Here is a 24878-nt window from a genome sequence, read left to right as displayed (position 1 = left end):
AACATTTGTCTGACCGCCGATAACTTCAGAACAAAATTGACTACAAATACAAAGGTTGTCAATGTCTTTACAATTGTTACAAAACAAGCAAAGGATAAAAGTATGCCTCAAGTGAAAACCGAGATTACTGCATAAAGTAAGCTACAAGCCCATTTCAAAATCAATTAAGACGCATGTTACGGCGGCTGTTGTAGAAACAATGCATCGGTAAAAACACTCGTAAGCCTATGTTCTATCGGGAAACCGGGCGGTCAGTGTGATATGTAATGATCATTAAAGATACTGATGTACAGTGTGGGAAGGCTTTAAGCACATCATGCACATGGCTGTGTGCAGTAAACCTAAGCAGACATGTACAGTGAAATGGAGCTTTGACCTTAAAATTAAAGGGTTGGCAAAAGGCCAGCTAGCATGAGGTTGCTAGGACTTGTGTGAAAGTGTGGTCAGAGTAAACAGGCAAGCCATGCTCATGACTATCTAATGCAAATTAAGTTCTAATTTCAAGGTAGGACACGTGACACCAGTCATACGTGATTTATAAAAATGTATTTGTGAGATCAATACATTCGAGAATTATGTACAAAACATACAAAAGCATTAAGTTAAGGTAGACAACTGTGCAGAACCTTTCATCAATAAAAATAAAATACTTAAATAAGAAATTGATAACCCCTAGAAAGTTCAAGTGAGGCAGTGAAAGAAAATAATAATTCTGATTCCAGCCCAGGTGTCTGGCCGATACCTGTGATAACGAGTCATTTTTGCATTTGCATGCACCACCACTCTACACAAGAAGTTACTTTAGGCATAAAAACATGGCACCCTTTCATTCATTAAACTTGCTGAGAGTTCCTCAGCTGCTCTAGTCTGCTTTTCAACTGTTCACTCTTTTTCCTCAACTGCTCTTTCAACAATAACAGTTTCTGCTCGTCCGTTTGCATACTGAAAATGCACTCTGTTGCCTTTTTGAGTATGACCACTTTGGCTGCCTTCTCATTGCTCGCTACGTCCGGGATCTCGTCCCGTAATGCGAAAAAGCTCAACTTGAGCTCATTTCGCCTTTGCCTCTCCAGCACATTGTGAGTCCTGCGTTTGTCATTATCCTCAGAGTCTGACGTTCTGGGACTCGAGCACTTGCGGTTGTTGCTGATTTGCTTGAGTACTCTCCCACTGCTCTCAAACTTAATCCTCTTGACGGGCTGGTCGCTCCTCGTCGACGGGTGAGCGGCGTAGTTGTGTTGGTGGATGTTGACATGACACCGTTTCAGGACAAGGGGGCAGAGGTGTGAGCTGCTAGACATGTGCGAGTCTGACCTCCTTACAGACTTTCTCTTTTCCACTGTCACCACATCAATCTCTTCTTCCTCCTCCTCCTCCTCCTCTTCTGTAAAAAAAAAAGCATTTATTATCCATGTGGACTATATCACCATATCCATTCGATGACTTTGGCTCCCTGCCCCTCAATGGTGGAGTTAGTTTTCATGGCCCATTTCCCCAGGTGGGCGGAGTCTGCTAATTTTAGACCATTCCATTGGTCTTTAACTGAAATCTCCACCCACCCGGTAACATAAAACGAACTCCACCATTCTGCTGAGCATTGCTGCACAAGGTGGGTGCAATGGCCAACCCCCCACCCTTGGAAATTGAGGGAGACAGCTCCTTAAGCAAAAACCAGTGACATGGCAAACCCCATGCCCCACTTAAAAGCAGTACTCGCACAGTAGTGTATTAATACAAACCACAAAACATGCATAAACCAGAATTGCGTTATCACAACATGAGTATTATCTTTATGCAAACGATATGCAGTCCAGCTATGAATAATTTAATTACAGCATTAACATGTGGCGCTAATACACACCTGAATCGCTATCGCTGCTGCTACCACTGTTCGGTGGAGTATCCAAAGGCAAATCCATGGCACACGCTGTAGTCGTTTGTGTGGGTTTAGGGTTCTCGGCAACCGGGTAAGGGAACAACACCACAGAAGGGTCAATGCATTCCGATGCGGAGTTGTTCAGGTCTTGCAGGTAATTCAAGTTTGGATTCGTGCTGGTTACTGTGCTAGCTTCCCCAGCCGCACTAGAGTCCTTCCTCGCTTGCAGCGTTGCTAGTCTCTCGGACACTACTTTCTCCAGTTTAGCGGCAGCCGAGAAACTGCTCCACATACAGTCCCGGATAATGATAGATTTGAGAAAAGACTGGGAGTAGTCCGCGTCACAAATGAAACTATGGTTCACCACGTCATCCCCGAGAAATTCCGTGACCATCTCCAACTGGTCTGCAGTCGAAGGGAAGAGGCTTGACAGAGAGGGTCGCCGGCTGGGAGAAAGCGGCGGTGTCGGCAGCAGCTCGAATTTCTTCCATATATCCTCGTTTGGAGCAGGGGGTTGGAGTTGGCTGTGATAGAAATTATCCTCCTCAATGTCGAAGTAGAAGTAGGGCTGGACCGAGTCATAGTCGTAATCATAGTTTTTACTAGCCATATTTGAGTTCAGCGGCATTGTGACTGCCTGTAATAAAGTGGGAGAAAAGAAATGAGTCATGTTAGATGTGCGTCAGATTCCAGCACGTGAAAACCTTACCTATCAGTTCATTTAACAGCCCGTCTCGAGCCTCGGATGTTGGGAAATAATCGAACAATTATTGTATTGCAAAATCCATACATTTAAATGGCAAAACTTGGATGAACCCATTCCAAGAGCTCAGCAAGAACTAACGTTGGTTAACTAGGAAGCTAATCCAATGCATGCCAAAGGAACAGCTGTCAGTTTTAAAATAAACACCCGGCATTTCATGAGTCGATTTCGCAGTTACAGTCCAGCTCGACACATTACAATTTACAGTGAGAAGCCATATTAGCCGAGAGATAGCTAGAGAAGTCTAGCATTTGACTAAGACGTCAAATTTCAATTTATTAACCAGTTCGTACAAGTTGTCAAAAACAACCATTAAACGGAATAAAGCATATTTTTACCGTAGCAGTGACACCACAAACAAAATACTTGTTAGTTGAGAAAACAAGCAGGCGAAATAAAACAGCCGAAGTGAAAGTGGGAGAAGTCGACACCGTTGTTGTAAAGTCCTTCGAGCCCAACGCTGTGTGTGTCTATAACACCCTGCTGACTGCAAGATTAACAACAGCTGCTCCCGCGGGTTTTAATACTACGGATTTTGTTTCTCACTCCGCCAAATCCCAGTGCTCTTTCCCGCCAAATGCACATTGCGTAGTAACATAAACACTAAATATGGGGATTATTTTGCAAAATAGAAATTATCCCTCAACTTGATACAATTGGAGTATGTGTTTGATTTAATATAAGGGTGGAGACTTTTAGCCCAATGGCGCTGCTATTTGGGGAACTATTTTCTAGGGCGGAATCATACATAGTGTGAGTTTGTCGAGGGGCGTGGCCGTAGTAATTGCGTAGCTCCACAGACCAGACAGAAGAATGATAGTAAATGATGCAGTGGCTTGTTCCGGGAAAATTCGCTCACCGTTTTGTGCAGACATCTTTCAGCCAAGTGTGTACCTCCAAATTCTAATTAAATTGAATGGAGTCAGTGTTTATTTTGATATTTATGTTGAATCTAAGCGTTTTTTGTACACGTCATGCATTTGAAAGGGAGTTTTAACAATATGGGCTACACCATAGTATTTTGTTTGAATGAATGAAATGAATAAATAACCTTGTGTAGATACAAGACACCACGTTAATGTGTCAGCTGGCTCAAATAAGGGCATCATGGTGCACTGTTTATTTGTCACAAAACTTCACTCATGGCTTCCTTCACCCTTGGACCTAGCTAGTAGCCTACATATAGAAAAGCCAATGGTGAAATGTCAATGATGAACGCTTGCATTGAATGTCAAAACGTTATGCCTTTACAATGGGTGCAAGCCACTGTGAAATTTGAAGACTGCAATATGCATTCTTGAAACATGATCTTTTATCTGCATATGCTATATATAGGCTGTATTCATAGAATAAATGGAATGGTTCACATGCATAGACTAGAATGAATCAAACGTAATGTAATATAATGTTTGTAGGGCTAATTCAGTTGCTGTATATTTTAAATACTTGTTGTAATTGTATTACATTGTCGTTTTTTAAAGTAAAAGACAACATAATGCACATTCCTGTCAGCATCAGTGGTTTATGGGGAATTTTGCTGAATTATATGATAACCTTGACAATCCTGCGGTGTGCCCACGCCTAGTAACAGAGTGCACTGAGAGAACTGAACTATTGTGCAATTGCTCCCTCAGCTGGTGAAAAGTGATATCCCCAATTTCCCAAATTGTAAGGAGATTGGTTTAGTGCAGTAAATCAGGGACACATTACACAAATACACATACAGACATACGCTACATAAATACAGACATAGACTAAATAAATAAAGATGTAGAAGATAGCTAAGTGCAGCACTACCGCCTTCCTTTCGAAGCACTGCCTCCAGATCTAGATTCCCTGCTACCAGGGGCGCAACTTTGGTTTTAGAAGTGGGTTGGACATAATCTGGCAGGGGTCCTCCCTTTTTTTGGGCATCTACAACTCATTTCCTGCATTTCTGCTAGGGCTGTCCCCGACCGGGAAAAAAAATATTGCTTCACCAAGAGCAGTCTTTTCTTTCAACCAATCGAGTGGTCAACATTTTTAAACTTGTATTTTTTTCATATATAGACACACCCTATGTGTTTTAATAAAAGGAACTGATTCTTTAAGCACACTATTTTATTAAATAATGAAGACACACAAATGACTCAAAGGGAGCCAGATATCAAGATAGCCTAACAAGAAGAAAAAAACCTGTTCCGAACCCTCTTCCCGCTGCTGCTGGCCTTCACAGATTCTGCCGTTATGCTCCTGAAGTTGTAGGTAATAGGCTACACCAGCGGCCGGCAACCTTTTCCATTTAGAGTGCCAATTTATCTTAACATTTCTACCAATCTGCGTGCCAGTTATGATTTTCATATGCACATTTTCGTGGAACAGTTTAATTTAATTTATAATAGACTTTGTATCTCAAAATCATTGTCTGTGGTTAATCTACATTCTATCTAAATCTAAATGAAAATGACACATCTAAAAGTAACTTTTATTGCCATTGCCAATTATGTAATTAATAGCCAACATTTTGAGGGCCTATTGTCATTCTCAATTGATTCTAAAAACAGACTTTGTTTACTTGCTGTTTGAGGTGAAAAAAAAATACTTTGAGAAGCTCCACAGCTCATTAGTGGTGGTGAGTTAAGACAATCAGACATCCCCAGATTGGCACATTTGTGACCGACCTGCTCAAATCGGTCTTATGTAAGAACATTTGAAATTGTGTTTTTACATTGGATAAAAGTAGACTCCGAGCTACAAAATGGTATATCATACACTACATTTGAAGAACAGTAGGAAAGTAATTTTTCTTTGAAAGTTGATAAACTTGTAAACCCACTTTTGAGAAAATGGCCTTTGAATGTTTTGGTACTACTACTGGAGAGCCCTCCTTTGTCTACACCCATTCAGCATCGTTCACACCCTCTTAAACTTTAGCCCCACCCATCTCTTTAACGGTTGATCCGAGCGTTCTGTACTAACAACAGCAGTCAATACCTTTATTATACACAGATTCAAAATAGCTAACAAATGTGTATTTTGTGCTTGTGACCAGGAGCCTTTATTTTGGGACTGGTCTTATGTCATAAGATTTTGTAATGAGTTAGAACATTTTATTTTAAAATAAACTACTACTAATGTTAATTTGAAAGACTCTGATATTATATTTTATTTTGATCCAAATTATATGGACCCTGATTTAACTTTCATTGTTAATTTGTTTATTTGTCATGGCAGATTCTTTATCCATAAAATGAAGTGGGCGGAGAACAAACCCCTCTTCACATTGTTTAAGATAGAATTTAAATATTATTTTGAAATGATCATTAAGTGTAAAAACAAAAAAAGCAATAGGTACCATAAAACTTTTTAACAAATTGAAAATGTATCTTAATATGTAATACCCCTGTCTGTTAGGTTTATGTACTCTTGTTTGTATATTTCTGTTTTTGTATTTGTTTTGTTCATAATTATAAAAAATATAAAAAAAGCAGTCAGGCAAGCTAACTTGCTAGCTACTTCCAGACACAAATGAGAGAACAGCTTACTGAACATTACTCGCCTAGCGTGGTTAGGCTGTTACGTTATCCAGAGCGCTGGTGACTGTGCTGTCAGATTGTCCGTTCGTAAATTCAGTGTTTTACTCTCGGAGCAATCGAGCACACACTGGACACTCTGGCTGAGGAGTAGTGTTGATCCGAGCATTCTGACCTCACAACAGCAGTCAAGCTAAAGTTAGCTAGCTTGCTAGCGGCTTCCAGACACATCATGAGAGAACACTCCACTCTGACCATTTTACTCATCCTAGCAGAGCTAGTTAGGCTGTTTTCATGTTATCCAGAGCGTTGGTGACTGTAAATGTGCTGCTGGCAACAATTTAATTATGCTTTTTTGCCAACGTTTACTGACACCGGCCATATTCAACAGGTGTTGAGCGTTCATAAATTCATCAGTTATTCTGCGATCTGGCCCACTCAGATGAGTCTTTTGATAACACATGTAGCTAGCTAACTAGGTTGGTAAACATTGAAACATAATCCCAACTCATGACGTTACTACCCTGCATGAATCTGTAGGTAGCTAACCAACCAGGTTCAATGTTAGCTAGCTAACTTTAGGCTATAACTAGTCAAGCAAATGGGTCTGAGATACGAATAATAATATCATACACGTAACATTAGCTAGTGAGCCAGCTAGCTAACAGTACACTTTAACTTGAAATGAAACCACTTTGTCAAAATTAGAACTGTGTAATATCTGAAAATGTAGCTAGCTAGACTATCTTACCCGTGGTCTGAAATTGGAGAAGATAGCCAGCGGGAATTTACCCGCTAGTACGTCTATCAACATTTGTTGCAGTGACATTCTATTGAAATGTATACTTGTATAGTGGAGTATTTTGTTAAGCTATGTAGCTAGCTAGCTAAACATTTTTTTTGTTATTTTATTTTACCTTTATTTAACTAGGCAAGCCAGTTAAGAACAAATTCTTATTTTCAATGACGGCCTAGGAACAGTGGGTTAACTGCCTTGTTCAGGGGCAGAACAACAGATTTTTACCTTGTTAGCTCGGGGATTCGATCTTGCAACCTTTCGGTTACTAGTCCAATGCTCTAACCAATAGGTTACCTGCCACCCCCGAACCATAATACCATCTCATGACGTTACTACCCTGCATGAATCTGCAGGTAGCTAACAAACCAGGTTCAATGTTAGCTAGCTAACATTAGGCTATAACTAGTCAAGCAAATGGGTCTGAGATACGAATAATAATATCATACACGTAACGTTAGCTAGCGAGCCAGCCAGCTAACGTTAGCTAGCTAACAGTACACTTTAACTTGAAATGAAACCACTTTCTGTCAAAATTAGAAACGTGTAATATCTGAAAATGTAGCTAGCTAGACTAACCCGTGTACATCATTGATCATCATCTCCTGTCAAATGCCATGATTGCCCTTAGTTTGAAGATGTAATCCGAAGACAGTTGTTTTCTCCATAACATTAGCAAGCTAACAGTACACTTTAACTTGACATTAGGCTTATGCAGTTTTACTATGCGATACATAAAAAGAAAGCCATGTTAGAGAGGATTACCTCGACATACTGACCAGCTCAAATAGACAGAAGCGTGCTATATGGCAGACCAATCCAAACTCATCTCTCGGCATGTCCAGCCCACTCATTATCTCAGCCAATCATGGCTAGTGGGAAGGTTCCTCTTCTCTTTTTCTGTGCCTAAACTAACTAGGCTCGTAATTTAACAATTGTATTCTCATTTACAGATGGCATACAAGTTTGTTAATAAGGCACATGAAAGTTCACATGTTTGAGAAGGCATTTCTGCCCCAAAAACGCATTTTGATAATAAAAAAAAAGTTTCTGTTCAAATGGCGACATATGCCTAGTTTCCTGAAATGGGTCACATTTATAGGCCTACAATTGCGCACAGGCCAGGTAAACTAGTACTCCTCTATATGCATAATCAGGTCCACGTCCTTACTCAACATTGACAGGAGCATTTCAAACAAAAGACGATGAATAAATTGATAAAACTCGTAAATGTAATAAAATAAACAAAAACGTGTTCCTCACAAGTGTAGCATAGGTTGTGAGTTCTGCAAAACACATGTCCACTCCGACAATGAGAATGAATGGTAAATGACTAATAATAATAATAATATGTTGAATGCATTAACAGAAATTACCATAACCAAACAAAAATTGCAGATTAGAAATTATGGAAATGAAAGGTAAATAGGCTACTACTGGTGATGTATGTAATGGGGAATTGACAGACACAGCAAACAATGCACACAATGAAGTTATGAAACAATGAATACCCATGAAATGGAGGGAGAGAGCACATTTTGGAGAGAAACTTGTGCATCTGAGCCACAATCCCCATAACCTTGGAACGTGGCATCCCTGTGGCATCCTCAATGGATTAGTCCACAGAGACAGGCGCAAATCACACAGGTGTCTCGTGTGCCATGAAAAAATATAGATATTTGTGACTGCTCGACTAAAAAAAATCTGATGTTTTCAATACAGACCCCTTTTGTCATACAGTAGGCTATTCAATATAAGGAACCCAGACCTTGTGAAAGTTGCACAGTATACCCTTGTAATAAATCAGATTGAGTGATACATAACATTTCTGCCATCCATTGTGACATTGTGAGGGGATAACCAACCTTCCAATTAATGGCAATGCATTTCTTAGCCGCTATAAATGCTAGGTTACAAAGTGTCTTCTGATAACAGTATCAACATTTCCAAGCAAACAAAAACAGGGAGAAGGGAGAATCTGTAGACATGCTGAGATAAAAGAACATACTCTGCCAAAATTCAGCCAGCCTTCTCAAGATCATAACATTATGAAAATACAGTGCATTCAAAAAGTATTCAGACCCCTTCACTTTTTCCACATTTTACTATGTTACAGCCTTATTCTAAAATGTATTAAATAGTTTTTTTCTCTCTCATCAATCTACACACAATACCCCATAATGACAAAGCAAAAAACGTTTTTTATTTTTTGGTGCACGTAAGTATTCAGACCCTTTACTCAGTACTTTGTTGAAGCACCTTTTGGCAGAGATTACAGCCTCGAGTCTTCTTGGGTATGACGCTACAAGCTTGGCGCATCTGTATTTGGGGAGTTTCTCCCATTCTTCTCTGCAGATCCTCTCAAGCTCTGTCAGGTTGGATGAGGATTTTCGTTGCACATCTATTTTCAGGTCTCTCCAGAGATGATCGAAAACCTCAAGTCCAGGCTCTGGATGGGCCACTCAAGGACATTCGGAGACTTGTCCCGAAGTCACTCCTGCATTGTATTGGCTGTGTGCTTAGGGTGGTTGTCCTGTTGGAAGTTGAACCTTCACCCCAGTTTGAGGTCCTGTGTGTGTTACAGTATAGCTTCCGTCCCACTCCTCAGCTCGAACCAGGGACCCTCTGCACACATCAACAACTGACACCCACGAAGCATCGTTACCCATCGCGCCACAAAAGCCGCTGCCCTTGCAGAGCAAAGGGAACAACTACTTCAGGTCTCAGAGCGAGTGACGTCACCGATTGAAACGCTATTAGCGCGCACCATCGCTAACCATTTCACATCGGTTACACTCACCCCCCTTTTGACCTCCTCCTCCGCAGCAACCAGTGATCCGGGTCAACAGCATCAATGTAACAATATAGCTTCCGTCCCTCTCCTCACCCCTTCCTGGGTTCGAACCAGGGACCCTCTGCACACATCAACAACTGACACTCACAAAGCATCGTTACCCATTGCGCCACAAAGCATCGGCCCTTGCAGAGCAAGGGGAACAACTACTTCAGGTCTCAGAGCGAGTGACGTCACCAATTGAAACGCTATTAGTGCGCACCACCACTAACTAGCTAGCCATTTCATATCGGTTACATGTGCTCTGGAGCAGGTTTTCATCAAGGATCTCTCTGCTCCATTCATCTTTGCCTCGATTCTGACTAGTCTCCTAGTCCCTGCTGCTGAAAAACATCCCCACAGCATGATGCTGCCACCACCATGCTTCACCGTTGGGATAGTGCCCGGCTTCCTCCAGACGTGACGCTTGCATTCAAGCCAAAGAGTTCAATCTTGGTTTCATCAGACCAGAGAATTTGGTTTCTCATGGTCTGAGAGTCTTTAGGTGTCTTTTGGCAAACTCCAAGCGGGCTGTCATGTGCCTTTAACTGAGAAGTGGCTTCCATCTAGCCACTCTACCATAAAAGCCTGATTGGTGGAGTGCTGCAGAGATGGTTGTCCTTCTGGAAGGTTTTCCCATCTCATCAGAGGAACTCTGGAGCTCTGTCAGAGTGACCATTGGGTTCTTGGTCAGTTTGGTCAGTTTGGCCGGGCGGCCAGCTCTAGGAAGAGTCTTAGTGGTTTCAAACTTCTTCCATTTAAGAATGATGGAGGCCACTGTGTTCTTGGGGACCTTCAATGCTGCATAAACGTTTTGGTACCCTTTCCCAGATATGTGCCATGACACAATCCTGTCTCGGGCACTCAATTCCTTCGACCTCATGGCTTGATTTTTGCTCTGACATGCACTGTCAAAAGTGAGACCTTATATAGACGTGTGTGCCTTTCGAAATCATGTCCAATCAATTGAATTTACCACAGGTGGACTCCAATCAAGTTGTAGAAACATCTCAAGGATTATCAATGGAAACAGGATGCACATGAGCTCATTTTTGAGTCTCATCGCTAAGGGTCTGTATACTTATTTAAATAAGGTATATCTGTTTTCATATTTTATAAAATTGTAAAATGTAAAGAAAACTGTTTTTGCTTTGTCATTATGGGGTATTGTGTGTAGATTGCTGAGGATTTCTGAAAATGTTATCCATTTTAGAATAAGGCTAGAATACATAACAAAATGTGGAAAAAGTCAGTGTCTGAATACTTTCCGAAGCCACTTTTTATCCACTGTATACATGAATATAGCCGTGGAAATATGGGTCCTGGAAGACAAGTTGCCACTGATAAGGGGATCATAGCTTTCACCTGGTCAGTTTATTCATTGTATTGTTCTATTAAACAAAATTATGCATTTTGCAGATTGAGACTGACAGTTAAAAAAATAAACAAACATTGGCCTTGGGGGATTGTTTATGGCAGTTTTTTTTCTTCTGTTTTATCTATTTCCTCTGAGATAAAGCCCCAGCTTTTGTTTGATTATCTTTCATTTATTTCCTAGTATATTTTAATTAAGTTGGATGAAAAATACATAATATATCTAGTTTTCAAAGAAGTCCTTTTAAAGACATTGAAATTTAATGAAAAATGGATGCATATGCATAGAGTGTAAGAATAGTTTGAATCTCCTTTAAGAGCTGAAAAACATATTGCTGCATTCTAAGTGAAATGCTAGCCCTCTCAAGCTACAGAAGAAGTATTACACGTCTGCACAAACTGCAACCTAAGGACTGAAAAGGCCACCGTTGCATTGAGTTATTGTTTTGTAATGGATCCCAACCCTTAACATCTCTGGAAAGTCTCCTGAGGTCAAGGAGGTGTCTTTTCTCCCCCTATTTTGGACTGCTGCCTCTCAAATGTACACTGCCCCCCATTTGGATGTTATATCTGATTACCTCAGCTCCCTAATGCTTGATTGTCAGTTGGACCCACACTCACTTGGCTTTTCTGGCTCCCTCCTAGATTCTTCTAGGAACAGCCTGTGCATTTCACTAATCGCCCCCACCCCAGCTCGTACTATCACCTCCGGTTTCACCAAGTAGGTTTCACGCCATCCAAAATGTGCCGGGGTGACAGTCAGATCCGTTTAGTCATGAAATAAGGCAACAGGGTCGAGTGGCCACCTGTTTTGAGCCCCACCTGTTTAGCTAAAATATAAAATACATTTGTTGCTTGTTTTGCATTTTATTTTGGCATTAATCCGTGTCCCATATCAGTTTGCAATTAAAAAAAAAAAAGAATAATTGATTTAATAAAGCCATATACAAACATGGTCTCTTTTTTTGCTTTCTTGAGTAAGGCAGCTCCAAAATGCAGGTGTTTCAGCATAGCTCAGTGCTTTCTGTGGTGTTGGGGCAGCCAACGCAAAATACAGAGTGTAGGGGTTGGTAATGTTCTCTAGTTGCGCCGTGATTGGCTCAGTGTTCTGTCACTCATGGGGACACTACATCACCCCAAAATCAACGGGGAGAGCTCGGAAATTCAAGCCCATTGGGTGCTGCCATAAATTTACATTAGAAGTGCCTATCCATGAAGGCTCAAGGTCATTGGCCACAGATAAAATGATTATGTCAACATCATACTTTCAAAATCTTAGCTAGACAAGCTGTCATCATCATGAATCAAGTTGACAATCTACAGTGCCTTGCAAAAGTATTCATCCCCCTTAGCGTTTTTCCTATTTTGTTGCATTACAACCTGTAATTTAAATCGATTTTTATTTGGATTTCATGTAATGGACATGCACAAAATAGTCCAAATTGGGGAAGTGAAATGAAAGAAATGACTTGTTTAATTTTATTTTTTTATTGTTTTAAACGGAAAAGTGCTGCGTTCATATTTATTTACCCTCTTTGCTATGAAGCACCTAAATAAGATCTGGCCCAACAAATTACCTTCAGAAGTCATATAATTAGTTAAATAAAGTCCACCTGTGTGCAATCTAAGTGTCACATGATCTGTTACATGATCTCATGACCTATTCTGAAAGGCCCCAGAGTCTGCAACACCATTAAGCAAGCGGCACCATGAAGACCAAGGAGCTCTCCAAACAGGTCAGGGACAAAGTTGTGGAGAAGTACAGATCAGGGTTGGGTTATAAAAAAATATCAGAAACTTTGAACATACCACGGAGCACCAATAAATCCATTAAAAAAATGGAAAGAATATGGCACCACAGCAAACCTACCAAGAGAGGGCCGCACACCAAAATGCACGGACCAGGCAAGTAGGGGATTAATCAGAGAGGCAACAAAGAGACCAAAGATAACCCTGAAGGAGCTGCAAAGCTCCACAGCGGAGATTGGAGTATCTGTCCATAGGACCACGTTAAGCTGTACACTCCACAGAGCTGGGCTTTATGGAAGAGTGGCCAGAAAAAAGCCATTACTTAAAGAAAAAATAAGCAAACACGTTTGGTGTTCGCCAAAAGGCATGTGGTCCCCAAACATATGGAAGAAGGTACTCTGGTCAGATAAGACTAAAATGTAGCTTTTTGGCCATCAAGGAAAACGCTTTGTCTGGCGCAAATCCAATGTCACGCCCTGACCGTAGAGAGCCTTTTTATGTCTCTATTTGGTTTGGTCAGGGTGTGATTTGGGTGGGCATTCTATGTTCTTTATTTCTATGATTTGTGTTTTCTATGTTTTGGCCAGGTATGGTTCTCAATCAGGGACAGCTGTCTATCGTTGTCTCTGATTGGGAATCATACTTAGGCAGCCCTTTTTCCCACCTGTGATGTTGGGTAGTTATCTTTGTTAGTGGCACTATAGCGCTGTGAGCTTCACGGTTGTTTCTTCATTTCTGGTTTTGTTGTTCGACATTTACTAAAATAAAAGAGAATGTACGCTCACCACGCTGCACTTTGCTCCACTTCTTTCGACGGCCGTGACACCCAACACCTCTCATCACCCCGAGAACACCATCTCCACAGTGAAGCAGGCTGCTGGCAGCATCATGCTATGGGGATGTTTTTCATCGGCAGGGACTGGGAAACTGGTCAGAATTGAAGGAATGATGGATGGTGCTAAATACAGGGAAATTCTTGAGGGAAACCTGTTTCAGTCTTCCAGAGATTTGAGACTGGGCGGAGGTTCACCTTCCAGCAGGACAATGACCCTAAGCATACTGCTAAAGCAACACTTGAGTGGTTTAAGAGGAAACATTTAAATGTCTTGGAATGGCCTAGTCAAAGCCCAGACCTAAATCCAATTGAGAATCTGTGGTAGGACTTAAAGATTGCTGTACACCAGTGGAACCCATCCAACTTGAAGAAGCTGGAGCAATTTTGCCTTGAAGAATGGGCAAAAATCGCAGTAGCTAGATATGCCAAGACATACCCCAAGAGACTTGCAGCTGTAATTGCTGCAAAAGGTGGCTCTACAAAGTATTGACTTTGGGGGGTGAATAGTTATGCAAGTTTTCAGTTTTTTTGTCTTATTTCTTGCTTGTTTCACAGCAAAAAATATTTAGCATCATCAAAGTGTGTAAATTAAATGATACAAACCCCCCCAAAATCCATTTTAACTCCGGGATGTAAGGCAACAAAATAGGAAAAATGCCAAGGGGGGTGAATACTTTCGCAAGCCACTGTACTGGCAAATCCTTTTCAAGCCTTTTCATATGAAGATAAATTTATAGATAAAACATACCGGTGCTTATTGCCCATTGGACAAAAACATTACACAACAAGTTGGAAATTTCAAAATCAACGGCTAACTGCAAGCTTTGCAAAGCAATCACTAGCCTGCTATTCAGTGGATAGGGTGTGAACTACAAGTCTAAGTTGAATGGTCTCAAGCTTAAAAGGATAAACATTAACATGCAACACCATAAGCCAGAAAAGGTTGAATACATTGGCCATGCTGTCAATCCAGCATGACTTCTGCCGCGTTCAAAACAACTGGAAACTCTGAACTGGGAAATCTCAGATTTCAGTCAGTTTGAGACAACTGGGAACTCTGATAAAAACGCGCTCCGACTGGGAAAATACGTTTTGAATGGTCATCTGACTCGGAATTCCAAGTCGGTAACTCGGCCCAAATTTCTAGAGCTCCGATCTGAAGATCACTGACGTCATGATTTGAGCTTGTTCTTTTTTCAGAGTGTCAGGTGGTGGGTGTAGCTGGTGCATGAAGTCAAGCGCAGGAGAGCAGAGATGAGTGAACAACGCACTTTACTTAAGAAATAGCACAAAGTAACAATACCTATGTGCGAACAATAACAGTTGCCACAAAGCACGGGTGAAAACAGCACCCGGAAAAAACCAGCCGGAAACGTTCCGACCTGAACAACAAACAATCACACACAAAGACATGGGGGAAACAGAGGGTAAAATACATTACCAGTAATTGGGAAATGACAACCAGGTGTGTGGGAAACAAAGACAAAACCAATGGAAAATGAAAAGTGAATCGGCAATGGCTAGAAGACCGGCGACGTCGACTGCAGAGCGCCACCCGAACAAGGAGAGGAACCGACTTCGGCGGAAGTCATGACACAAAGTTCCCAGTTGCCTTGAAGGCACCATAAATCCAGACAATGCCAGACTTTAATGACAAAATTTGCCCACAAGAAGGACCGCCGTGCCACCTTCCTGTTCAAGGAGGCACAGCACAACAAGGTGAGTCCAAAAATGTATTGTATTCTGCTGCATAAATTATGTAATATGCCAGGGAGATATGTATACTGTAGCTAAGAAAGTAATAGTAGCTCTTGTGCCTCACCCTAATATTTTGGTCGCTGTCCCCCTCATAACTTAGCCTACTGTTCTGGTGGTGCACATGTAGCCCGTAGCCTGTTTTAGAGAAATGTCATCATCGAATATTGTTTTGTGTTTGTGTTTTGATGAATAAACGTAACATAATGCAAAACAAGAAACCACGAACAACACACAAACATGACACAGAAACAATGACGCCTGGGGAAGGACCCAAAGGGAGTGATATAAATAGGGAAGGTAATCAGGGAAGGGATGGAATCCAGGTGAGTCTGACGACACGCAGGTACGCGAAACGATGGTGACAGGTGTGCGCCCTAACGAGCAGCCTGGTGACCTAGAGGCTGGAGAGGGAGCACACGTGACAGTAGGACACTTCGAGAACACAAACTCTCGCATCTTTCACAGCAAAGAAAGAGCGAGCTTCCAATTTTGTATATTATCGACCTCACTTGCTTTGGCAATGTTAACATATGCTTCCCATGCCAATAAAGCCCTTTGAATTGAAATGAATTGAGAGAGATGGGAGGGGCACAGCTAGGCATGTCCACCACCAGGCAGACAGTCAGAACCGTGCATCGGTAATCAAAATATGTAAACTACAGGCTATCGCAATGGTGTATTTCGCAATTTCTTGGCTTGTAATGTCTCACGCAAGTTCACTAAAGTAGGGGCTATCAATGAGTAGGCTGAACTATTCTCCACACAACAGACCAAAGACCAAACACACACTAGCGTTTTTAATAGAAAAGAGAAAGAGGAGCAGGCAAAGGAGAGAGGATCGGGGCAGGCAGAGAGACAGTCAGAACCGTGCACATAGGCAATAGCTTGGTAATCGGTATCTAGCTTTGTGTCCTAAATTCACTAAAAGTATGTTAAAGTATATATTGAGTATGAGCATGGCAAAACTATTCTTCATAATCCCAGTGAATTCCCTTACAAGAAAAGATTGGCGTTTTGAAATTGCAGTAAAAGTGCAGAAACTGGAGTCGACTGTGGTATTTTGGACACAGTAATTACAGAATAACTGCAGCATACTGCATTTGATCTACAGTTATACTGCAAAATGACAGGGGAAAAACAGTTTTATTTTGGATGCAGTATTTGCAGCATACTGCAGTAATACTGCACTCTGACTGCAATCTTTTTTTGTAAGGTTTCAAGTTGAACATCGCCAAATGCATCCGTTTAATTAGGCCTAAATGTCCAATAAAATGTTTTGCCTATAGGAAACCCTGGCTGGCTGTTGATGTCCTAGGTCCTGGAGAGCTACCTTCCTGTAGGTTTTCGCTCCTACCTCAGTTGTAACTAACCTGATTCAGTTTATCAAACAGCTAATTATTGAATCCAATGCACTAGATTAGGGTTGGAGAGAACCTACAGGATGGTAGTTCTCAACGAACAGGGTTGGAGAGCCCTGTCCTAGGCGATAGATCGCAAAGAAGCATCCCCGCTAAACTTTTTGGAAATCGCAAGGTCACTTTCTCATCCATAAACACAGCCCCATGTGCAAATACGGTTCAGCAGCTCAAATCAGCAGGATGTGGGGCATTGTTATTAGGAAGGACGTATACTATGGACGGATCACTAAAAGACTGATTATGATCACACTTCATCAATTTAAATATTATGGGAAGACCTATACGTTTAGCAGCCAAGCACACGTTATCAGTGTAGCCTATTATTTTCTAGACATGATGTTGAAATATCTGCACACCTAGAATAAAAACCTCCAGGTTTACGTCATAAAAGTCAAATCAATTCGAAAAAAATTATAATTATAGGGGGCAGTTTGGAAAAATGAGTCCTGTGTGAATGGTCCTCTGGAATTACCCATATGCTTGGATAATAATTACAAAACCAATGTCTCTAGTAATAACGTTCAAATAGGGCTATGACGTGGAAAATAATAGGTCTATCAGCATTTATCATCCCATGGGATCCGTCAAGGCTGCACACAGCAGAAATATCACTGAAATATTCTAGTTCCTACACATCACCTTCTATATTAAAACAAAATATGCCTTTTATAGGCAAATGGGCTGCATCATTTTAAGTTATTTTTGGTTTTATTTGTGATGTAAGTGCCTTAATGTTTTTGGACCCCATGAAGAGTAGCTGTTGCCTTGGCAGCAGCTAATGGGGATCCCTAATAAATACAAATCATGCTTATGTCAGTCCTCTGGAATTAAAATGTAGTCTTCCTAGTAGGACTCTGCTACAATGAGATGGTGTGTATGTGTGTGCGCATCCGTTTCAACGTGTTTCGGGAGTCGAGCAAGAGTCGACTCCTACGACTCCAACCACAGGAGCAAGAGTCGACTCCAAAAATCCTGGAGTCGTGCACCACTAGCCTTTACACAGCCTGTCCGCATGCTCTGTGGTGTCCGAGTGGTCCTAAATCCAGTCCTCTGAAACCGCCAAACAGCCTACCCAACCGCTCTGAGGCATCCGCATGGTCCTAAAGCACACCGATACCCTATATTTTGTATCACAGTGCAATAATAAAATGTTTTACACATGGTAAAAATATTTTGAGAGCCTTGGTACCGGAGTGCCAAGTCTAGGACAAAAAGGCTTCTCAACAGTTTTTACCCCCAAGCCATAAGACTCCTGAACAGGTAACCAAATGGTTACCCGGACTATTTGCATTGTGTGCCCCCCCCCCCCCCCAACCCCTCTTTTACACTGCTGCTACTCTCTGTTTATCATATATCCATAGTCACTTTAACTATACATTCATGTACATACTACCTCAATTGGCCCGACCAACCAGTGCTCCCACACATTGGCTAACCGGGCTATCTGCATTGTGTCCCGCCACCCGCCTACCCCTCTTTTTACGCTACTGCTATTCTCTGTTCATCATATATGCATCGTCACTTTAACCATATCTACATGTACATACTACCTCAATAAGCCTGACTAACCGGTGTCTGTATATAGCCTTGCAACTGTTATTTTCAAATGTCTTTTTACTGTTGTTTTATTTCTTTACTTACCTACACACACACACACACACACACACACACATACCTTTTTTTTCCGCACTATTGGTTAGAGCCTGTACGTAAGCATTTCACTGTAAGGTCTACACCTGTTGTATTTGGCGCACGTGACAAATAAACTTTGGTGGCACATTTTATTGGTGGCACTGAAACTGAAAAAAACGATTTTGTTTGCAGTATTTGCAGCATACTGCAAATGGCAGTGAAAATGAACATAAAATCTGTATATAGCAAATATGTACTTACATGTGATTACAATGAATTATAACTCCAGACCTTTGTGAAGTAAAAAAAAGTAGTAGGGTTTTTATTATTATTTTTTAGGTTGCCTTTACACACCTATAGCCCAAAGCTGAATTGCAGTACACAGACAAAAAGGAAAAAAGAGATAACAGCTGAAGAAAAAGGAAAAGGAGATTGATTTACATCTCTAGCTTCATATTGTGCCTACCTATTGTGAGAGAAAAATTACAAGATTATGTTATAATACTGTTTATGCATCAAATAGCTTTGATGAGTACTTTCTCGTCTGTGTGAACTGAGAAGAGCCTGGAATTCCATATATAAGATGTGATGGGTGTAACTGAGATAGAGAGCGCCTGGAGGAATAGAACAAAACCCTTATTGTGTCTAATCATTCTTGCATCTGGGAAACAACACCAGTGGCAGATAACCACGAGATGAACCCAAAGTGGCTTGTGGTGCCCCTGATCAGCATGGGAGGGGTGGAACCGGACAGTTTTTCTTACAAGATACAGTTTTGCTATGTCACTTGTATTAGATGTCTCCATTGTGCAGCCTTTGGGGTTGCCCTTTGATGTGCTAGAGATGGGCCTTTCTCTGGATCAGCAATACAAGTGGTCTATAACTGCTTTGAAGAGGAAAGTTAGAGTTAAAAGAGTGTCTCTGAATACTGGTCAGAGAGAATTCCAGAAGTTCATCAGTGCCCAGTTTCCCGATAGCGATGGAATTTAGTCTTATGAGTGTTTTAAAGATGTATCTTTCCTACAACGGCCGAAGATGTAACAGGCTTTTCCCAAAACACCATGCAGAGAGAACAGTGCATCGTTGGAGCATGTGTCGATACTGATAGGATTGAAAATCAACTCCTAGAGAAATAAGGCTGCAAATATTAAGGTGTATTATTATTCTAATGTTTACCCAATAAAAATGCACTAAATCACCGATTTGGCACATCATTGAAATATATTGAGACAAATTACAGACAAAAATAGAACTCAACTTATTGAATATGAAATGTATTTCAAAATGTTTGAAATAAACCTATAACCTACTGTATTTATATTTAATTCAGTCATCTCCGTTTTCATTTCATTTTCATTTTTATAAGTTGCTTGTTTGTATCAATTGCAAAGATATTGGGCTCGTTTGAGCTGATCATTTTTGTCAAGTCGGTCACCGCCTTTCAAAGTGTGTTGAATTATTTACAAAAATCATATGATCAAAAATCATGAAGTTTTCACTGCAGTCGACTGAGTGTGAGTGAGTGTTGCCAAGAGTGTGCAAAGTTGGCATGAAGGCAAAGGGTGGCTACTTTAAAGAATCTCAAATATAAAGTGCATTTTTGATTTGTTTAACACTTTTTTTGGTTACTACATGTGTCCATATGTCTTATTTCATCGTTTTGATGTCTTCACTATTATACTACAATGTAGAAAATAGTAAAAATAAAGAAAAACCCTTGAATGAGTAGGTGTGTCCAAATTTTGGACTGATACTGTATATACTAAAAAAATATAAACGCAACATGTAAAGTGTTGGATCCATGTTTCATGAGCTGGTGAGCTGAAATTAAAGATCCCAGAAATGTTTCATATGCACAAAAAGCTTATTTCGCAAAAATGTTGTGCACCAATTCCTTTTGTATTCCTGTTAGTGAGCATTTCTCCTTTGCCAAGATAATCCATCCACCTGACAGGTGTGGCATATCAAGAAGCTGATTAAACAGCATCATCATTACACATGTGCACCTTGTGCAGAGGACAATAAAAGGCCAGTCTAAAATGTGCAGTTTTGTCACACAACACTATGCCACAGATGTATCAAGTTTTGAGGGAGCGTGCAATTAGCTTGCTGACTGCAGGAATGTCCACCATAATTGAATGTTCATTTCTCTACAATAAGCCGCCTCCAACGTTGTTTCAGGGAATTGGGCAGCACGTCCAACCGGCCTCAAAACCGCAGACCACGTGTAACCACGCCGGCCCAGGACCTCCGCATCTTCACATCTTTACCCGCGGGATTGTCTGAGACCAGCAACCCGGACAGCTGATGAAACTGTGGATTTGCACAATCAACAGCCGATCAACTCCATGTGAAGGAGATGTGTCGTGCTGCGTGAGGAAAATGCTGGTCACACCAGATACTGACTGGTTTTCTGATCCATTTCCCTAACTTTTTTTAAGGTATCTGTGAACAACAGATGCATATCTGTATTCCCAGTCACTTGAAATCCATAGATTAGGGCCAAATTAATTGATTTTAATTGACAGATTTTCTTATATGAACTGTAACTTAGTAAAATCTTAGTTTATATTTTGCACAAATGAATGTAATATTTGATGCTCTCTCTCACTGATTATATAATGTATGCACATACTGCATGATTTCAGTTTGTGAATATGTGATATGGGGATTGGAGCCATGTTTATTTTTGAAATGTATCTAGAAAAACCTTTATGAACAATGGCAACAATGGCATGTTGATCTGAGCCTTGCTGTTGGAAAACCACATTAGCGTCTGACTTTCGGCTATCACAAATGCACCTCCCCGACTTCAGTTCTCGACTTGTCGGTTGCTTTCACTTTACCACTCCAACTGGCCCATAGGCAACTTTGTATTTGTAGTCAACTTTGTTCTGAAGTTATGTGATTCGGATGTTAAGCGCAGATCTTCTGTGTATAAAGTGACGGTCCATGCTATCCTGGAGGTTAAGGTTATGTAATGGTAGGGGTTAATGTTAGGGTTTAGGGTAGGGACATCCCAAGGATCCTTTGATAGGACTGACCATAAAGTGACGCTAGAGACGCACCACTACGAGTGGTCTGAGGCAGGCGTTAAGCTTTGTTCACATTACCCATAAGCACTCCGTTAGGTTGCGCCGGTTGTCATGCATTTCAATGGGGATGTCAACAACGGAGTGTGATTACCACGCCCCCTTTGCGAGAAATGTTTCTAACTTTAAGTCGTCTTCAGTCCAGCCAGAGTCCAGCGAAGAACAGGAAGTTACCAAACTACAGAATTTTCATATTATGTGGTTTTCGGTGTTGACTTTATAGGATAAATAGCAACTTGTAAACAATTACCCATTCCTATCAGTGAGTACTTTTTTAAGAGTAAAGTTAAATAATACACATTGTCTGTTAAGCCAATTATATTATATGACTGTTGCCTCCCATATACGTTTATTGTGATGGTAATGATGTTTGCTTTTGATAATTATTATGTGGAGGTCGCTAGCTACAGTGGTATCTTCAACCTAGCCTAGCTTTTAGCTAGCTAGCTGCTCTGCAGCGCAAGCTAGCTTAGCTTGCTATAAAGTTAGAGAAACAAGTTAAGGAAAGAGTAACTAAACAAGATATGTTTAATTATCACCTGAAACAATATATTTATCCTGTCTTCAGTGAAAAGGTCATATTTTGCAACCTCCAAAAATAAATGTGATCTCTGATGTTACAAACACTGCACAGTGTAGTGGGGTGTCTCCGTCAACGTGACATACGCCGTAATGAAATACATCACGATGTAAATGGGGCATTAGATTACTAGCGTTTTCAAGTGTAACGTTAGTAACGATCATTTTGGGAAACAGCTCAAATATTTAACGATGCTCCTACGAAGGTTCTAACAATAAACTCAGCCTGAAGATGATTTTAAGAAACAGGGCTCAGAATGATACCCCCAAGTCTTTCGCCTTTTATATTTTTTGGGAGTAACATTTTTGTAAACAAAAATAGTAAAGTAAAAAATCTATAAAAAATCTAAATCCACTATAGAACACATACAATAACAATAACATGCCTGCCCTTGTTCACAATCATACAAAAATACAAATTAACCTTCTGCCTCTCAGAAAAATGCTGCTCTCACGCATCAGTCGGAACTTGGAAAGTCAGAGACCCCCGACCCGCAATTAGACCTAGATTACAAAACATTATCTGATATTGATCAACAATATTCCCCATACAGACATTATCATGGAGATGAATGGATATAAATTCCTAGACACAATGAAATGATAGCACATACTGTACATTATCCCACAATGGTGTACCAGAAATACAGTGTAGACATTGTTAATGTTGTAAGTGACTATTGTAGCTGGAAACGGCTGATTTTTTTATGGAATATCTACATAGGCGTACAGAGGCCCATTATCAGCAACCATCACTCCTGTGTTCTAAGGGCACGTTGTGTTAGTGTCACGCCCTGGCCTTAGTATTCTTTGTGTTCTTTATTATTTTAGTTAGGTCAGGGTGTGACATGGGGAATGTTTGTGTTTTTGTCTCGTCTTGGGTGGTTATATGGTAAAGGGGGTGTTGGGTTTAGTGCATGGGGTTGTGTTTAGTGAATGTGTCTAGGGTTGTCTATGGTTGCCTGAGTGGTTCTCAATCAGAGACAGCTGTCTTTCATTTGTCTCTGATTGGGAGCCATATTTAAGGCAGCCATAGGCATTATGCGTTTGTGGGTAATTGTCTATGTTCCATGTTGCATGTGTGCACTTAGTTCGTTTTAGCTTCACGATCGTTTGTTTTTGTTCGTTTAATAAGTGTTTGTTTTTCTTCATTAAAAGAAGATGTATTTTTTCCACGCTGCGCCTTGGTCCACTCATTCGTCTCATAACGATCGTGACAGAATTACCCACCAGAACGGGACCAAGCAGCGTGTCAAGCGGCAGCAGGAACATACACAGGATTTGTGGCAATGGGAGCAGGATCTGGACTATACTACGTGGGAGGAGATCGACAGGTGGGCGATCGACCCAGGGCGAATGCCGGAGCCCGCCTGGGATTCTCTGGAACAGTGCGAGGAGGGATACCGGCGAATGGAGGCAGCACGACGACGCGGTAGGAAGCCTGTGAGTCAGCCCAAAAAATTTATTGGGGGGGGCTACAAGAGAGTGTGGCGAAGTCAGGTAGGAAACCTGCGCCAACTCCCCGAGCTTACCGTGGAGCGCGAAAGTACGGGCAGACACCGTGTTATGCGGTAGAGCGCATGGTGTCTCCTGTACGTGTGCATAGCCCGGTGCGGGTTATTCCACTTCCCCGCACTGGCAGGGCTAGATTGGGCATTGAGCCAGGTGCCATGAAGCCGGCTCAACGCGTCTGGTCTCCAGTGCGTCTCCTCGGGCCGGCATACATGGCACCAGCCTTACGCATGGTGTCCCCGGTTCGCCTACACAGCCCAGTGCGGGTTATTCCACCTCCCCGCACTGGTCGGGCTACGGGGAGCATACAACCAGGTAAGATTGGGCAGGCTCAGTGCTCAAGGGAGCCAGTACGCCTGCACGGTCCGGTATTTCCGGCACCACCTCCCCGCACCAGCCCAGTACCACCAGTGCCTACACCACGCACCAGGCTTCCTGTGCGTCTCCAGAGCCCTGTTCCTCCTCCACGCACTAGCCCTGTGGTGCGTGTCTCCAGCCTATTACCACCAGTGCCTACACCACGCACCAAGCCTCCTGTGCGTCTCCAGAGTCCTGTGCATCCTGTTGCTGCTCCCCGCACTAGCCCTGAGATGCGTGTCCCCAGCCCGGTACCACCAGTTCCGGCACCACGCACTAGGCCTAATGTGCGTCTCCAGGGTCCAGTATGCCCTGTTCCTTCTCCCCGTACTAGCCCTGAGATGCGTGTCCCCAGCCCGGTACCACCAGTTCCGGCACCACGCACTAGGCCTAATGTGCGTCTCCAGGGTCCAGTATGCCCTGTTCCTTCTCCCCGCACTAGCCTTCAGGTGCGTGTCCCCAGCCCGGTACCACCAGTTCCGGCACCACGCACCAGGCCTACAGTGCGCCTCAGCCGGCCAGAGTCTGCCGTCTGCCCAGCGGCGCCTGAACTGCCCGTCTGCCCAACACCGTCTGAGCTGTCCGTCTGCCAAGTGCCGCCTGAACTGCCCGTCTGTCCTGAGCCTTCAAAGCCGCCCGTCTGCCCTGAGCCTTCAAAGCCGCCCGTCTGCCCTGAGCCTTCAAAGCCGCCCGTCTGTCCTGAGCCTTCAAAGCCGCCCGTCTGTCCTGAGCCTTCAAAGCCGCCCGTCTGTACTGAGCCTTCAAAGCCGCCCGTCTGTCCTGAGCCTTCAG

General features: G+C 42.0%; 1 protein-coding gene across 1 annotated transcript; it reads right to left on the bottom strand.

Moving 5' to 3' along the window:
- Nucleotides 1-524: 524 nt before the first annotated feature.
- Nucleotides 525-3151, bottom strand: mycb (MYC proto-oncogene, bHLH transcription factor b). The gene is made up of 3 exons (XM_039003648.1): nt 2978-3151; nt 1862-2513; nt 525-1384 (listed from the first exon to the last, which is right to left on the bottom strand). Exons 2-3 carry the CDS (start codon nt 2502-2504, stop codon nt 834-836), a joined length of 1194 nt encoding a protein of 397 aa, XP_038859576.1. The 5' UTR covers nt 2505-2513; nt 2978-3151; the 3' UTR covers nt 525-833.
- Between the last annotated feature and the right edge of the window lie 21727 nt (nt 3152-24878).

This window comes from Salvelinus namaycush, chromosome 11 (assembly GCF_016432855.1).
Source record: "Salvelinus namaycush isolate Seneca chromosome 11, SaNama_1.0, whole genome shotgun sequence".
NCBI classification, from domain to species: domain Eukaryota; kingdom Metazoa; phylum Chordata; class Actinopteri; order Salmoniformes; family Salmonidae; genus Salvelinus; species Salvelinus namaycush.
This window is presented reverse-complemented; position numbering and strand designations above follow the sequence as displayed.

Bases quoted from the DNA above. Each gene is read 5' to 3' on its own strand.
- mycb (XM_039003648.1), bottom strand. From the start codon at position 2,504: ATGCCGCTGAACTCAAATATGGCTAGTAAAAACTATGATTACGACTAT. The intron at 1,385-1,861 runs GTGTGTATTAGC...TTTTTTTTACAG, and splicing joins CAGCAGCGATAGCGATTCAG to AAGAGGAGGAGGAGGAGGAG.